Source organism: Microtus oregoni, unplaced genomic scaffold (assembly GCF_018167655.1).
Source record: "Microtus oregoni isolate MIOR12 unplaced genomic scaffold, Mior012 000004F_ref0000308, whole genome shotgun sequence".
Taxonomy (NCBI): domain Eukaryota; kingdom Metazoa; phylum Chordata; class Mammalia; order Rodentia; family Cricetidae; genus Microtus; species Microtus oregoni.
Genome location: NW_024543063.1, coordinates 44,487,749 through 44,505,286, shown reverse-complemented (window position 1 = coordinate 44,505,286; position 17,538 = coordinate 44,487,749). Strand labels below are relative to the sequence as shown.

General features: G+C 46.8%; 1 protein-coding gene across 1 annotated transcript in view; it reads right to left on the bottom strand.

The window, feature by feature from the left end:
* Hydin (HYDIN axonemal central pair apparatus protein) overlaps nt 1-17,538 on the bottom strand; it is a 291,897-nt gene that overhangs the window by 79,396 nt on the left and 194,963 nt on the right. The window contains exons 38-44 of the mRNA XM_041650001.1: nt 17,134-17,307; nt 14,509-14,682; nt 10,232-10,446; nt 8,015-8,152; nt 5,479-5,662; nt 3,352-3,493; nt 826-991 (exon numbers count right to left, since the gene is read on the bottom strand). Coding sequence (XP_041505935.1) covers nt 826-991; nt 3,352-3,493; nt 5,479-5,662; nt 8,015-8,152; nt 10,232-10,446; nt 14,509-14,682; nt 17,134-17,307 — 1,193 coding nt within the window. The remainder of the gene's footprint in view (nt 1-825; nt 992-3,351; nt 3,494-5,478; nt 5,663-8,014; nt 8,153-10,231; nt 10,447-14,508; nt 14,683-17,133; nt 17,308-17,538) is intronic.

The following is a 17,538-nucleotide window of genomic DNA, read 5'->3' as shown; positions in this document are numbered from 1 at the left end:
ATAAAACATGGAGGTGGTGGTTGGTGAGGAACCAGAGGCACCCAAGGCAGACTATTACATTGCTCTTGGTTTCCCATCACAAATAGAGGTTAAGACCCTATGGCTGAGACATCACATACTTTAGCTGCAGGGCATAGAGAAATCAAACCTGAATTGATCAGGAAATTATCTCCTTACTGGTTGGCTTTTACTGTGTCATAAGGTGCTGCCAGGGGAGAAAAGACATCAGTGATCTTAACCAGCATTGGACTGCATGCTACAAATGACCTGCTAGGCAAGACGTGCCCACTGGCGCAATAGTGGCAGAGTGTTTATGGGAGTAACCAAATGTTCTCTTGATTGGATCTGAGGCCTGCTCCACTGCAGGGAATTTATACCTGGTACTGTAAACATGCTCAAAACTATGGCTGCCATAATCGTAGGCACTGGGGAGAGCCTATCGATGTCCCCAGAGGCAAGTCTTTAATACTAACTATTTAGCACCAGCCACAATCCTGTAGCAGGCAAAGGAAAGAGCAAAGACTATGATAATACATTACTGGGTAGGGTTCTGGGACTCTGGCTTCATCTGTGAACCATAGGTGGGGACCACTGTCCTGAATGCATGGGATGTTAAAATGCATGACCAGATGAAACACAAACCCAGCACCTACATAAAGCATTTAATAGCACTGGGCTTGGTTCTTCTACCTATTGCCCTACCATAGTATCCATGTAAACACAACATAGATAGTTGAGCTTCTGGATGGTAGAGACACTGGGCTGGTTTGTGGTTACAGTGGTGGTTCCTTTGCTTCTCAGTAAGCAGGAAGTTAGGGCCACTACCTGCTTGTTTGGGGGGACTTGTGACTTCTTGAGGGGTGGCTCCTCCTTCGCAGGGCCCGGCTTAGGCTTTTTGATCCTTCGTTTCAGCTCGTCCTCTTCCTTCTGCCGCTCCAGCTCCTGCTGCAGCTTCTTCTCCTGCATCTCTCTGGCCAGCCTTTCCAGCTCCCTGAGTTGAGCCACACACAGAAAAGAGAGTTTAGGGCCTCCCATTTCACCTGCCCAGGTGGGACCAGCAGGAGTAGGGACCCTGGGTAAAGCTTTCTTGGAAGGAAGGAGAGAGAGAAGGAAAAGAGTGAGGGGAGAAGAGAGGGAAGGAAGGAAGCAAGGAAGGAAGGAAGGAAGCAAGGAAGGAAAGAAAGGGGTCACAACTATCTTTAAGAGGTCTTTCAGCAAATCTCTGATGAGTTGAATGCAATTAGAATTTTTTAATTTATCTGTATTTCTATTCCCGTCTCTTTTCGTGGGAAAGAGAAGGCTGAAAGTAAGCCTGCTCTCTGAGAAAGAACATTCAAGGGCAGTGGTGGCATCAGTGCAGGTGCTCTCCGCTACCCAACACTTTCACATCTGTGTTTTGAATATCAGTCCCAGTCCAGCTGGCTAAGAGCCAGGATGCTGGCTCCAGAAGGCCAATCCTCTCTTCCTGGTTTTCTTTCCCTTTGTTCTGTGTCTTCAGCCATATCTGTCCCTGTGGCTAATAGCAGAGGTATCAAAGCGGGCCCCACATGGGAAGAAGCGAAGAGATGTCACTTCTGAAAATATCTAACCCATAGCTTTGTAACCTGGGGATCACAACACTGGATGGGATTATGTAACTGAATTCAGCGGCTGGGAACAATCTGGCAATAGTAAAAAGTTTCTGGATGTGCAAGAGCCAAAAATTAATTAAAAATCAAATACCATATAGACCAGGCTGGCTTGGAACTCACAGAGATCCACCTGCATCGGCCTCCAGAGTGCTGGGATTACAGGTGTGTGCTGTCATGCTCCATGTAGCCTTGGCTCTCAACATACCCACTATACTGTGCATGCCATCACACCATGCATGCAGAGTCAAAGAAGCTGCTTGGCTCAGATTCGAGGCTGCTGCATGTCATGAATTGCAGGTTTTTTTTTTTTTTACTGTACAAAGTTTTCTGCTTTTATATAAACAGAATAGCTTAATTGTGGAAAAGAAAGACTTAAAATATTTTTCTACCATTTTTTTTATCATGGAAGTATCAGATTAGCATGTCACTGTATTAGAATGCTTGGTTGATTTTAAACACTGCTGTATGAGTTTCTAATTTGAGATTCATTTTAAAAGAATCCTGAAATGAATTTTGGCTTGAGATTAAGGCAGAACTTCCAGAAAATTTTGGAAAACAAACAGACTTCTGATATTTTGTACTACATATTTATATGAAAGTGTTCCGAACAGTTATTACTACAAATTTAAAATAAGCAGTCAATTCTGAAAAATGCTGAAGATACTCTTTGTCCTCCAGTATCAAAAATTTAATTCCCTCCATAAAAATAAACAAATAACTGGTTGTGGTGGCATACACTTTTAATCCTAGCACTTGGGAGGCATAGGTAAGAAGATCTCCGTGAGTTTTGAGTTTGAGACCAGCCTAGTCTACACAGTGAGACCCTGTCTCAAAAGAAAAAGTATATATATCTCATTACTATGCAAATTTACTTCTGTATTTAATAATTAGTAAAATTATATGTATATCAATGAATTGTTAAAACAAGATAAATTTTATTCTGATTTATTCTGATACCAGAGAATGTTTGGGTTGAACATTAATTTGTCTATATTCTCTGAGGTCATGCACAAGCATATCCTAGGCAAGGACACAAGAGCACACAAGCTCAGGAAGCCCTGATTTACCTATCTCTTCATCTCCACAAATTAGTTGCTCCTGGTTGCTGTGACTTGCTGCTCACTGAGGCTACATCTGCATCCTTCATGGTGTGTGTGTGTGTGTGTGTGTGTGTGTGTGTGTGTGTGTGTATGCGCGTGCATGCATGTGCATCCTACAAACAGCTGCTGATGAGCTCTGAGGCTCAAATGTGCTCTATGAAGCAAATGCACTGCAGCCTTGATGATAAAGAAACATTTCCCAGGTACCAAAACTAAGCTTGTTATGCATCTTGATGAATAGACAGTTCTTCTATATAGGGGAAAGGATGAAGGTATGCTGTGGGCGGGGAGCAGGATACATACAATCTCTTTCAGAGTCAGTGAGAGGAAAAAATGGGCATATATCATAGCTGAGTACCATAGCTCTGCACCTTCTAATGTTGGAAACCCCAGACCATAATGCCCATGACCATGATGTCTGAAGACAGGAAGGCTGTTTGTGAGATGGGTAGCCTGAGCTTGCAGGCCCAGCTTTCTGGAGTGCTACATGGCATGGGGAGGAATCTAGTTCCTGTGCACTCCCTAGAGAGGGACACTGAGGGGCTGTGCTTATTGACTCGAGCTGCCCAGACTGAGGGTCATACAAAGGCAGCCAGATGTGGCCAGCCATTGGTTCCCACCTCTTCTTTCTCTCCCGGAGAGTCTGCCGAACCTCACGGTCAAATGCGATTTTCTCTTCTGGTGTTAGGGCATCATATTCTTCCTCATCTAGGGTTTGGAGACGCTCCTTCTCCTTCGCAATAGCTTCCTTGCATTTGCGCTCTGTGGAGTGAGGGGGTAGAGGGAGGTCAAGGTCTTAGCAGCTTTGCCCACACAGTGACAGTCGGAGGTGGCAGGAGGGTAGATGGCCACACAGTGACAGCAGGAGGGTAGATGGCATTCCAGTCCCTGCTGGGTTTCCTTTATCTCTATAGTGCCAAGTTTGGATTCCATCTATGGTTGGCTGAGTAGTGGTCCCCAAAGACGCTTACGTCTTAATCCTTAAACTTGTGAATGTGGGGTTTTCCACAACAGAAGGACCTCTGCAGACATGACTGAATTAGCCAGAGTCCCATCAAAAGATTCTTTCTAGGAGGGAGACAGGGTTAGCCGCAGAAGCGAGAGTGTGATGGGAGATTATCAAGAAAACAATAATAATTATTAATAATAAGCCCTTTTTAGGTTGATCATCATAGAAAAGTGTTCCAGATAACAGGAAGCAGGAGGCCGGAACACTTCAAAGGAGCCTGCTCATGGTTCCCAGGAGAATGTGAGGACTCAGACGGACTTCTGTCCACGAACGAAGTACTTTAAATATTCCCTTTCTTTAAAACAAAGAGCTGTGCACGGTGCCCTGAGACGAAAGCCCAAGTGAAGCACAGTTAAGTATCCAGAACCGATGCTTCTCCGAGGCAGTACTCTACCTCCTGGGGACAGTGTAGGCAGTAGTCCCCAAGCCCTCCCCCCATGGGCCACACTTTGCTGACTTGCTTCTGGCTAAACTAATAATAATTCAAGTGACATTATTTTTATATTTTTGTATAAATTTTCTTCTTAAAATTGCATTTATTTACTCTCTCTTTCTGTGTGTGTGTGTGGGGGGGCGCACGTGCATGCACACACATGCACACATGTGTGCCACGGTCCACATACAGATTTCAGAGGACAACTTGTGGGAGCTGGTGCTCTCCTTCTACCATGTGGGTCCCAGGGATTGAACTCAGGTTGTCAAGCTTGGTAGCAAGCACCTTTGCCCGCAGAACCATCTTTCTGGCCCTTGTTATCTAGTTTCCAATCAATTTTTTAATTGCTATTTTTTTCACACCATTGAGGTAGTGAGAGAAGTGGCTCACCCTGAATGTACTGTACTTGTAGTTTGGCTGTGCAGCCCAGGCTGGCCATGAGTTTACAATCCTGCAGCCCAGGCTGGCCGAGAGTTTACATCCTGCAGCGCAGGCTGGTCGAGAGTTTACATCCTGCAGCTCAGGCTGGCCGAGAGTTTACAGTCCTTCCTACACCTACTGCGTACCATCACATTTGGCTGTCATGCGATCTTGAGAAGACTTTTGGTATTGTGGGCTTTACTATCTTTATCTGTAAAATGGGGTGTTGGGACCAATTGGAGTCCTGGCCTTCAGTTGCTCTTCCCTGCTAGAGCCTTCTAATTGGAGTTACTAAAAGCTGTGCCTTCCCTAAAGGGTCAGAGGATGGGATTTTCACCTGTTGGCCATTGACTGATGGGTATTTAAGCCTCCATGGTACTATTAAAGAAGGGCTTTGTACCAGTGATTGGAGGTCTGTGTGTCTGTCTGTCCCTGTGTGTGTTTCCTCAACCTCCAGTCCCTTGCCCGAAGCTCGCAAACTGAATTCTAGTGCATAGAGCGCAGACGGGGGGGTGGGGCGCGTGGTGCATGACAATGGGGCAATAATCTTCACTGGTGAGGATAAAATGACCCAAAGTGTACAAAAATAGCTCCATTAGGTCAAAGGAATTGTGCGGTTGTCTAAACCAGACCGGCAAGCCAAACATCCTAGGTCAGGATGTGCCCACAGTGTGCTCGCCTTAGCCTGTTTACGACTAGAAACAAGTGCTCCAGTCACTTCCCAGGGCAGAGGTAAGGTGCCAATGAGACACAGAAGTAACAACGTCATTTAAGCCCATTGGATGGATTATCGCACCAGGGAAACAAGTTGAAAAACACAAAGCCCCATGGCAAGGGAAGCCCTGTTGGGCTTGGGAAGGATGGCCAGGGAGGTCTGGGGCTTGCCTTCTAGCTCCTTTTTGGCCTTCTCCTGGGCTTTCATGGCCACATAGTCCTGAGCCATGTTGAGGACATATATGTGCTCCCGGCTGCCGATGGCCTTTAGCAGGCAGAGGAGGGCAGAGGGTGCACTCCGAGCAAAGAGCGTTTCCAGGCTATCGAACACCACGCCTCTGAAGCAGTCACTCAGCTGCAAGCAGAGAGAACGAGATGGTTATTTCAGGCTGGAGATCAGTTGCTCTCTATGAGAGAGAGAAGGCTTGTTCTTGTGTCAGGTTCTGCATACCCACTGGGCTTCAAAATAAACACCATGAAATCCAAGTCCAGGCAATGATGCAAAATGAAGGAGCTGATTTTATAGAATGTACTGGTCCCTCCAAACGTAAATGAAGACTAAATGCCTAGTCAGCTATGAAGGAGCATGGTGATGGCAGGCGATGGGAGGGGATTTATTTCATCTCCATGTGTAGAATAAAGAAACAGCTGGGTGGTGGTAGTGCATGTCTTTAATCCCAGCTCTTGGGAGGCAGAGGCAGGCAGATCTCTGTGAGTTCGAGGCCAGCCTGGTTTATAGTTCCAGGACCGGCTCCAAAGCTACAGAGAAACCAAGTCTTGAAAAACAATGAACAAACAAACAACAACAACAAAAGAATAAAAGAATAAAGAAAGTGTCAAAAGGTCTAGAAAGATCCATGAGGTGTATGGAAATAAAATGCAAAGGAAAGAAAAAGGAAGGGTTCCCACAGACAGAGAAACCGGCAGTTAGAGCAGCAATAAGACAAAGGCCACTGGCACTTCTCTTTCTGTGTGTGCGTGTGTGTGTGTGTGTGTGTGTGTGTGTGTGTACATATATGTGAATGCTTGTGTACAGGTGAACATGCAGACATATGCTTGTGGAAGCCAGAGGACAACCCCAGGTATTATTTCTTGAGAGCCACCCACCTCTTTTTGCTTATTTTGAAATGAGGTCTTTAATTGGGACTTGGGGGTTCACCAATTCCACTAGACTAGCTGGCTAATGAGTCTTGGGGATCCTTTGGTCTCTGCCTCCCCAGATCTTGGATTATAAGTACATACCATCATGCCCAGATTTTATGAGGTGCCAGGCAAATGTTTTACCACTAAGTTATCTCCTAGGCCCATACTTTTCTTAGTGGTCCCACTGCCTAGGAGAGGAATGACTTTGGCAATGTAACTGGAGCAGAAGGATTCTGGTCATGTGACCACTGAAGAATGACTTCTCCTAAAGTTTAGTGTTTTTACTCAAAAGAGCTCAGTGGAGACACAGGTGACCAGGAACAACCAAGAGGAATGGAGTTGAATCCCCAGCATTTAAGTAGGTATCAGGCAGGTGTGGGTGCTGCTTGTAATCTTGGGAGGCCAAGATGAGGTCTCTACAGTTAGCTTGCTAACTAGAATAGCCAGATAGTCTAGTAATTGATAATCTCTTACTTCAGAGAGAGAGAGAGAGAGAGAGAGAGAGAGAGAGACCCTAACTCCATAAAGAAAAAGTGAAGAGCAGTTGAGAAAGACACCGGAAATCATCAATTTCAGGTTTCCATGTATATGTGTACCTCTCTCCCCCAACCCATATGCACACACATGGATAAACATGAACACACACACACACACACACACACACACACACACACACACACACGAAATGTTCACTTAATAGTGGCCCAGTGTGAAAAACCAAAGCGAACACAGCTCTGGCCCTCCTAGGTCCTGCTGGTCATGACTGCAGTTTAGTTAAGTACATTTTCGTGTGTACTGATGGAAATCAACCCAAGGCCTTGAGCAGGCGGGTGGGCAGGCAGGCAGGCATGCACTCTTCCACTAGCTGCAGCTCCAGTCCCCTCAAGTTCTTAAAAAGTTCAGCATATTGGTTTTAACTTTAAAAGCAGTATGTCCTTAAAAAGAATTTAGAAAGAGTAAAGGAGATATAAAATCCCTAGACCTGCTAACCAAAGCGAGCAACACTTAAGTCATACGACAGGACCTGTTGTTTACCATGCATGTGACAATTATTTGCAAACATATAAAAGGTCATTTTGTTTTACATACTAATCCTTTTCACATTACATAATAAAAACATTTTTAACAGCAATTTACAGAGAGCCATGCTTTATTTTGGAGACAAGATCTCACTATGCAGGCCAACCTGGTCTCAAATCCACAACACCCCAACCCCAGCTTCCCGAATGCTGGGATTTCAGGTGTATATCACCCTGCCAGTCAAACTCTAACTTTCAGTTGCTTACATTATACTTTTTAACCCACCGCTCCTTTTGCTTTATTTATTCATTTATTTTGATGTGTAATCTTCTCCTCCCTGCATCTTTAAAGAGCGGTTTTAGACTGTACGGAAGGGAGAGACCATGGGCAAGAGCTGCCAAAGGGATAAGCAAGTGGCTGTTGAGAGAGACCCATGGGCTCTGAGCCACTGAGGGTGGCTGATGGCCTAACATCTCGGCTCTCAGCACAGGCTCAGCTTGCAAGTTCCAAGCCTGTAGCTTTGTGTGGGTGAGTGTGCACGCACCTGTATCCGCTCAGCTAGGATCTGAACGAGAAGTTCATCTGGGAGCACACAGCTCATCAGCCCGGTCTCACCTCCAACACTGGCGCTGACACTGAGCCGCCGCTGGGTGAGCCCTATGAGGAGAGGGCTGGAGGGAACCTGATGAGGGGGAGAAGAGCTGGAAATCAGAATCTAGCTTTGTCTCAACGACTGTATCTACAAGTCACATAACCACCAGGAACGTCATACAGCTCCTTCTTTATAATCGAGGACTGTATTGTAAAACGAAGGATTCTTATTCTCTCTCAAGAGTGGCTGGTAGCTTCAGGGAGGATTATCGTGGGAGGTGCTATTGTATGTGTCCTGAACTGTATTCGACTGTCCATTTACTCAAGAGGTATTTACTGAGTTCTCATCACGCACCAGCCCCTGGAGGACGAGGGAACCAACAACGAGCAGGGCTAACACTGGCGCCGCCTATGTGGCTCTTAATATTCTCATGGGAGACATAGAGACAGAGCACCTTTCACAGAAATCAGTCATATTGCTGGCAGGGAGGAGGAGCATGATGGGAAAGTGACCAGAGATGGAAATGAAGAGCAGTGATGGGTGGGGATGACCACGGTGAGATCATATTACTTGGGCGACACAAAAGGAGACAACATCAAGAGAAAGGCCATTCTGTGAGGAAGCGGCAAGCTACCTCAGCCATGTAGGAATGATTTGGGGGACAGGGCTCAGTGTGTATGGAATCTGGTAAGCAATGGAGCCAGTGGAATGGAGATGGGGGCCAGACGTCTCAATGGAATTGGTGAAGGAGCTTGGGGGCAGCCACGACAGAGCAGGCCGTCGGCACAGCCATTCTTTGGAGGAGTTACAGTCAAGAAGATCTGCAGGATGAGTTAAGAGCTGGGGATGAATGTAAGGTTGTGTAAAAGAAAAAACAGAACACATTACAAAGAAGGAAAAACAGGAGAGCAAGGACAATGGTGGAAATTTAACTCCTGAACTGAGTAAGAGGGAAAGAGGTGAGGTCCAGGGCACAGGTAGAGAGATCAGCTTGGAATGAGAGCAGGGGCAGGAGCTCAGCTGCAGGCAGGGACAGCACTGGGCTATGGAAGCCTGCTGGGTGATGTGTGTTGCTGGCTGAGGATGAAGAAGAGCAGAGTGTCTCAGAGGTCAGGAGAGTGAGGAGGGCCATAGCATGGTTATTTTGAATGGAGGGCAAATTTACTAGGGCAGACATTGGGATGTGTGGTGTTAACTTTCAGGCTACTTAGGAGAGATGAGTAATTTTTCTAGCTATGATCGGTTTGGTCTGGATGGAATTGAGTCCACTGGGGCTGGAGATTGACTGCCTGGAGAATAAGATCAAGGAGAAGGCAGAAGAGAGTGTGGACCAAGGGACAAAACTGGAAGAAAACGACAGTGAGGTGGGCAGAGAGAAGGAGAACTGGAGGTTTCTATGGGACCAGTTACTTGAAGATGGTGGCTGGTGTGTAGGCTGTGTGACACCGTTTATGGGTGTGTAGCAAGGTTGGTGTGCAGGGTGTGTGATACCATTTATGGGTGTGTAGTATGGTTGATGTGTTTGGTGTGCGATACCATTTATGGGTGTGTAGCAAGGTATGTGTGCAGGGTGTGTGATACCGTTTATGGGTGTGTAGCATGGTTGATGTGAAGGTTTGTGTTACCATTTATGTGTATGTAGCAAGGTTGGTGTGCAGGGTGTGCGATGCCATTTTGGGGGGGTCACTTATATACACTATCATATCATCAGCAAATAACGAAAGTTTAACTTCTTCTTTTCCAATCTGAATCCCCTTAATCTCCTTATGTTGTCTTATTTGCTGGTGTGAGCCATAGGAAATTACTATTATGGGACTCTAAAAATGGTAGATTGTATACTGGCCATTTTCTATGGTTCGACTTCGTTTCTTCTGTAGCTGTCTTCTGTCACTACTTTATTTCAGATAATTTATAAGTGTGATCGTATAAATTTATAAGTGTCTTCCTCCGTCAGTGCAGCCTGAGCACGAGACCTTGTTTTCTTCACCTTCCCTTCCCTGACATCCAGCTGGGTACCAGATGACTGCACACTCATTCTTGAAGGAGTGGCACAGGGACAGCAGTCCCCTGGTAAGGACAGCCACAGAGGCAGAGGGTGCTGGCCCAGCTGGAGGATGCCAAGAAGGAGGAGGAAAGGACCCAACCCTCTGCCCAGGGATCCCTGCCTACCTGTGGTGTTTCAACTGGGTGCTGATGATGCTGCTTCTGAGACCCAGACCAGTGGCTATCCGCCCTGCCTTTGGGAACCATCACACTCCCACGCACACTCTTTGCAGGTTTAAATTCCTGGGTCACTAGAGTGAGTTCTGAAGTAAACTTGCCCAGGTTCTCAGTGCTGAGTCGTGCTGGTACCCCAACATTTTGCGTCATTGAAGACTCCTGGGCTATTAGGAGAAGGTGGATTTTTAGGAAAAGTCATCTTACAATATGAAGGAAAATCACAACGGGGATGGTACACCAAAACCTGTGTTACTCTCTTATAGAATTCTGAATCACCTTCCCATACAGCTGACTGACCCGGGTTGGAGGTAGCTCCACCCATCAAGCTCCCTTGGGTCTGGGCTCTTTTCTGCCTGCATTAGTTACTTTTTTTTATTGTTGTGATAGAATCCTGTGACCAAAGGCAACTGATAGATAAAAGTGTTTATTTTGGCGTGTGGTTCAGAGAGATAAGAGTCCCTTACAGAAGGGAGGCATGGCAGCAAGCAGAAGGAACAAGAGCCGGGAGAGCACATCCCACAGAGGAAGCTGAGAGAGCAAACTGAAGGGGGAACGAGGTTATAAAAACTCGAAGCCCACCCTCCATGACATACCTCCTCCAGGAAGGCTGCATGTGCCTCCTCAAGGTTTCAGAACCTCCCCAAACAGCACCACCAACTGGGGACCAGGTGTTGAAATACCTGAGCTATGCGGGAGATTTCTCATTCAAACTACCCTCCTGCCCATCTTTTCAACAGCTCTTGCAATAGTCCGGGCCCACTTTCTTTCCCAGCCCAGAGGCCATGAACTTCTTCAGTTGCTTGTGCATAAGGCCTTGCCTTGCGAATTGGACACTTTACTTTTCTGACATTTTGGGCAGTGGCAAGGCCAAGGAATAGCTAGGGCAGAGTTCTTTCTGCCCTCAGCAGAGCTGTCTCAAATGACAAATGAGTTAAACAAGAAGTGTGTGATTGTTAGCAAATACGGCTTTATGCACACAGTAAATTTCCTCTTTTCGATCCTGAGTCCCCTTCCAAGCAGACTGCTACCCTCGCTCAGCTCCCTCTACTGAGATGCCTTCTAAACCATCAACCATTTACAATCTGTTTAGAAAATCTCTTGCTGGAGCACCTTAGTGCCCCCTCTGAGCCTCAGTCTTCTGATGCATCCCTTGCCTGACACATTTGCCATGTCTCCTTGTGTCCCCTGGAATCCTGTCTTCAAAGATGGGCTAGGCACCCCTGAAGGAGACCAGGGGTGGAGAACACATTCTTTGCCTCTTCAGCTAAGGAGCACCTGTGGTTCTCTAGCTTTTGGGAAGCTGTCAATCATCTCAGCCAGTAAGTCTCCAGGGTTCCCTCACAGTTGCCTTTCACTCCGGCTTACTGTTTCTGGAAACTCCCTCCTCCCCTCTCCCAGGATCTGGAAATATGCAGAGAGAAGCCATATTGTACCTGATGGGGGACTAGGGAGGCTGAAACCCCCTCGTGGAGTAAGCCACAGCTGAGTTCTGCGGCAGTCACGGGAACTTGCTGATCCTCAACTCACCACGCCTTTCACCGTATCTGACACACCCACTCTGAGGGACTCAGCATTCTCAGAGGCACTGACCACCAGCATCTCACCTAAGTCTCTACTGCTCTTCACTGTAGACTCTGGCTCTTCTGCCCACCCCGATCTTCACTGACCATACAGTTTCTTTACAACTTGTCCCTGTGCCCCAACTGTTTCTCGTCCATTGCCCCCTTCATATTTTAACAAGAGCTTCTAGGTATGATCTTAGTATAAATTTTAATTTGAAGGGATGACTTCCTTTCTTCTTTCCCTTTCTCCTTCCCTTTTCTTTCTGTCTTCCTTCTTTTTTTCTTCCCGTTCCCCTGTCCTGTCACCGTTTTCCCTCTGTCCCCTTTACTGCTCAATTTCTCTAAACAGGGATCCAAACCACCACTGTCATAATAATGAGTATAATTTAAAAACTTCCAGTAGCCAAATAAAAGTTAAAAAAATCAACTAAAATGGTATATTTATTTAAACTATTATGTGACAATGGATAGTTCATTTTGTAAGCCAACTGTAACAACTGAGACAGTGTTGTGAATTCTCCTGTCTGTTCTGCGTCCCCAGGGGTCCAGTGTACACTATGATCTTGTACTGCACCTAAGCTTGAACTGGCCGCAGTCCAAGCACTCAGTAGTTTCCTGAAGCTAGTGGCTTCTGCTTGGCATCAGCAGGCTTGGACTTAGCTATCTCATTCCAGCCTGTTGACTGTAGTAGACAACAAATGCTGGTTAGGGCCAAACCCTTCCACTGAAGCTCCTGAATACATCAGAAATCTCTGTGTCTTGAGAAACCAACGTAGGGCTCATTCCCTTGTAGCTTTCAGCAGAAGCCAATTCTGCTCATTTACTGGGTCAATGACTTTTTGTTTTTTAAAATACATCTTTACTGCTCCCGGGGCTGCAAATACAGTAGTGAGGAAAATTAACATAATTCCCCTCCTGGAAGCTTCTGTACTGAGAGCCTGAGAGCCATGGGGACAGACAACAAAACAAACTAGGTGAAATGAGAATAGTATGTTAATTAGAGCAAAGGCTCCAGAGCAAGAAGGCAGAAGATGTGAAAGCCTCACTCACCCATCTTCCTTCCCCCAAAGCTGCTAGGTTCTCTCCTTCTCTCCTCAGTGCCTGTCCTGCCGACTCCCTGCCTTTGAGACCCCGCCATTCTAAGTGTCCCCTGGCTTTTCTCACAGTGCTTCCTCCTGACACACAAGTCTTCCCCAAGGATCTCTCTTCTCCTTCTGAGCCTCTCTGGGCCAATCCCACCTCTCCCAGTGTCTGTAGCTCTCACTTCATTGATAGACTCCCCCAGCCCTGTCCCCAGTTGTTGGTACTCAGTTCAGGAGCACAAACTCATCATTTCGCCAGGATGCTAACACAATCACATGGATCATTTGTTCTTTGGAGGAGAACATTTAAGAGACTTAGAATCATGAGATTGCCTGGGATTTTCCCTTAAGAACCATTCTCTTATCTACCTAGCAAAGAACCTTGTTTTCTCCCATGAGCACCCCAAGTGGAGGACTGAGAGTTGATCAGCTAGCAGGTACAGTGCTATCAGGAACTATGACATGCTCTTAGGGCTCCATGGAGAGAGGATCCAGCTCTAAGCAGGTCCTCTGCTTCAAACTCTACAATTTTTTCCTTGTGCAGTTGCTTTCCTGACCCGTGGCCCTCAAATGACCTAATGGAGCCAGGATTCTTGGCTTGTGATAGGAAGATCACACCAGACTTCTCTATGATGAGATCCAAAAGCTCAATCCATCTCCTTATGCTGCCTCTTCCCCCAGGATTCCTTCCTCAGTGAATGACTACACTCTCCTAGTTTCTGTGGCTCGAAGTCTCTGCAATCATCCCTGAACATCCCCCCACTCTTCCAATTCTCCACAATGTAGGTAGACGCAGACATAGACACAGAAACGGAAATGTCTATGGCTGTGGTATTTCCCTGAACTCATCTCTGCCTCCCCTCCAAGTGTCAGACCAACCACGATGTGGGTTGTGTCTCTTACGGTCCTGTGTTCTACTGTGTCAAGCGTCCTCCTGCACTGGTCATGGAATAATACCTCTGTATGCTGGTGAAGAGGATTCTGTGGGATGAACTGGCAACAGGTCCCACATCAACCTTCAACCAGGATGTAGGAAAGGAGGATCAAGGCAATGCCTAGAGGGATGATCTTACCAGTAAAGGGTACCACCACTTGACCAGGCCTGAGGACCTGAGTTCAATCCCCAAAACCCACATAAAAAGTCTGGCATGGTAGCATGCACTTGTAAGCCCAGTGCTGGGGAGAAGAAACAAATGGATATTTGGGTCTCACTAACCAGCTAGCCCAGCCTAATTCGTGAACTCCAGACCAAGGAGATACCTTATCAACAAACCAGGTGGGCAGGCAAGGTCACCCTCTGACTTTTGTACATACATGCCCTTACATGCACATGTACCTACACATATATGCATGCAGAGATGAGTTCAGTTTCTGTGAGAGCAAGTTCGGGACTAGAAGGTTCTAACAAAAGGTGACTTGGGGAAGTCTTCATGGAAATGGGCTTTGGTGGGGGGGATCTTGGATTTTGACAACAGGCAAAATAGAGACAAGGACAAGACCAAGAAACCAGGGAAATGCAGAGATGGGAAGGCAGGTTGGGTCTCACACACACACAGAGTAAACCATGGAGAAGGGGGCTTACCCGATTCCTCTGCTTCCCTCATGGACTGCTCTATGGCAGCTCTGATGCACAGCTCCCGGGCCCGAATCCCTGAGATGTTGTTACTGTCTGATATGGCTTCTAGGACAATGGAGTCGATGTTCAGGCAGGCTGCGTTGTAATACTTGGCTATGCTGATGGCGTTGGCTGACTTTCCTGTAAAAACGGCCAGGGTATTGACTCTCACGATTCTCATTTGCTCAGTGTCCTAGACAGAAGTCCGGAGAACAGAGGACCCTACAGAGTGATTTCTGAATGCTTCACCTCCAAGACTCTTAAGCGGCAGAGGTAGCTCAGCAGAGACGAGGAAGTACAGTGAGAGCTGTGGATCAGTAAGAACAGTCAGAGCTGTGGATCAGGAAGTACAGCCAGAGCTGTGGATCAGGAAGTACAGCCAGAGCTGTGGATCAGGAAGTACAGCCAGAGCTGGGGATCAGGAAGTACAGCCAGAGCTGTGGATCAGGAAGTACAGCCAGAGCTGGGGATCAGGAAGTACAGCCAGAGCTGTGGATCAGGAAGTACAGCCAGAGCTGGGGATCAGGAAGTACAGCCAGAGCTGTGGATCAGGAAGTACAGTCAGAGCTGTGGATCAGGAAGTACAGTCAGAGTTGGGGATCTGCTCCTAACTGTGCCACTGAGGCACAGGGGCATGACAACTAACAGCCTCACTAAGCCCCCCCCCCAGCTATAAAAACAGTTTCTGCTGGGTAGTCTCTAAAGCACTGTGACACTCCCACCCCTGCCCCTGTCGCTGACACTAACGTTGGGTTTAAACAGTAACCTGTGTTGACTTGGTTTTCCTCATTTCAATCTACTTTTGTTAAAATGTAGAAAATCCAGAAATAATAGATAAGAGCTAAGAAAAGGGATCTAGTAATCCACTCATACAGAGATACTAGAGTTGGCCTACAGCTGCTAAGTTGCATATGTAGCTATGCTATTGGTATTTTTCATTAGGCATAGATGGGGGCTGGGGAGGTGGCTCAGCGGTTAGGGACAAAGTGTAGTTTGTTTCCCATCACCCACACCGTGGCTCACAACCATTGTTAACTCCAGTCCCAGGGGATCTGGCGCCCTCTTCTGGCCTCTGTGAGCATCAGCTACACATGCGCTGCACATAGACACGGGCAGGCAAGATATTCATACATGTAAAATAAATAAAAGCACAATAAATATAAAAATAACAAAACAAAATGGGGGTCTGAGGATGGGACTCAGTTTTAGAGTTCTTGCCTAGTATGCAGGAAACCCTGGGTCTGATCCCCAGTGCCACACAAACTGGTTATGGTAGCGCAGATCCCTGATCCCAGCTCTTGGAAGGCAGAGGTAGAAGGATCAGGAGTTCAAAGCCATCCTTATTTATATAGAGAGTATGAGACTAGCCTCTACTAGAGTCCAAGAAAGAAAGAAAGGAAGGAAGGGAAAGAAAGGAAGAGAAGGAGGGGGAACTGGAGAAAGAAGGGATGGAGGGAGGAAAGGAGGGGGAGAGGGAGGGAACGGGTTACACAGGATGCCGAGTTATAATTCCTAAAGATGTATGTTCTCATTCCTAGAGCCTGCAAACATGCTTCCTTATATGCAAAGTGCCATCATTTTGCAGGTGGATCAGTTTACAGATTCTACCTCGAATATGACTGGATTATCTGAGTGGCCTCAATCTCGCTACAGGGGTCCCTAGGAGAGAACGGCAGGAGGGTTGGCGTCAAAGGCAGCGATGTGACAGGAACACACTAGAGGAGACTGCACTGCCGGCTTTGAAGATGGAAGCTGTTGCCCTGGGCCAGAAATGTGGGCAGCATTTCTAGAAGCTAGAAAAGACAAGAAAATGGACTGCCCACTAGTGCCCCCCAAAGGTATACAGTCCTGAGCCACTTAAGACTTAGGGCATCCAGGACTGTTAAAGAGGGGGCAAATCTGTGCCTCTTCAGGCCACTACATTTGCGGCTGTTACAGAGGCAATATCAAACAGATATAAATTATAAATCATAAGTTTGATACTTTCTTCTCATGAAAAATGGCGGATCATGAATATCTTTTCTAAAAATGTGTCTCTGTGTCTGGTATCTACAGGTACGCACATCCAGGCTGGCATGTGTGAAGACCGGGAGAATGTTCTTCGATGGCTTCTCCCTCTTACTGTTTTAGCCAGGGTCTTTAACTGAACCCAAAGCTCACCATCACCGAGACTGGCTGAAATAAGCCCTGGGATCTGCCTGCTTTTGCCTCCCGGCACTGGGATTACAGGCAAGTCATGGATCTCAGCTTTTATTTGGGCTTTGGTGTGTATGTGTGTGTGTGGGGGGGTCCAGACTCATTTCATCATGCCCGTCCTTCCAGCACTTCAGTTACAGAAGCAGCTCCCCGGTCCTATCCTTGCCTCCGCTGTAATACACTTGTGTGATGCTGGTTTTCCAACTGCGGCAAAATAGACACGAAACCAATTAGATCTCGTTTTCGACCTGTGTTTTGGAGACAGGGTCTCTGGGTACATGCCGTTCCTCAGCTAAAACTCTTATCACTGGCCCTGACCAAGCTGATGCTGCCACAGTTCCTTATGGAAGAGACATGGCATCTCTGATCATTGTCTCCCCTCAGATTGTCACATACCTGACAAGGGTGTCCCATGGATGATGATGGCAATGCCCTTCCGGTTCTTGGCCAGACGGCCTTCTGCAGAAATGTCGATGCCTAGGTGGCGTGCGATTGCCTTGCTCACGGGGTTGCTTTCCACCTCTCCAACCTCCTCTGCAGAGTGGCTGTCTGTGCTCTGGATCTTGTCAGCTGTCAATGCAGACTACACGTGAGTGTGTGCACAAGTGCGCATCCCGGAGCTTACACAGGTACATAGGCATCAATAGAGATGGGAACGAAGTTTTCTTTTAAAATACCCTTGGTTTCCAAAACACCCAATGGGGCATGAGAATGCCTAACTTGGCTAATAATGTGTCTCTGCATTTTAAAATAAAAAGATATTCATTGACTTAAATTCTACTTGGAGGGATTTCTCTTGTT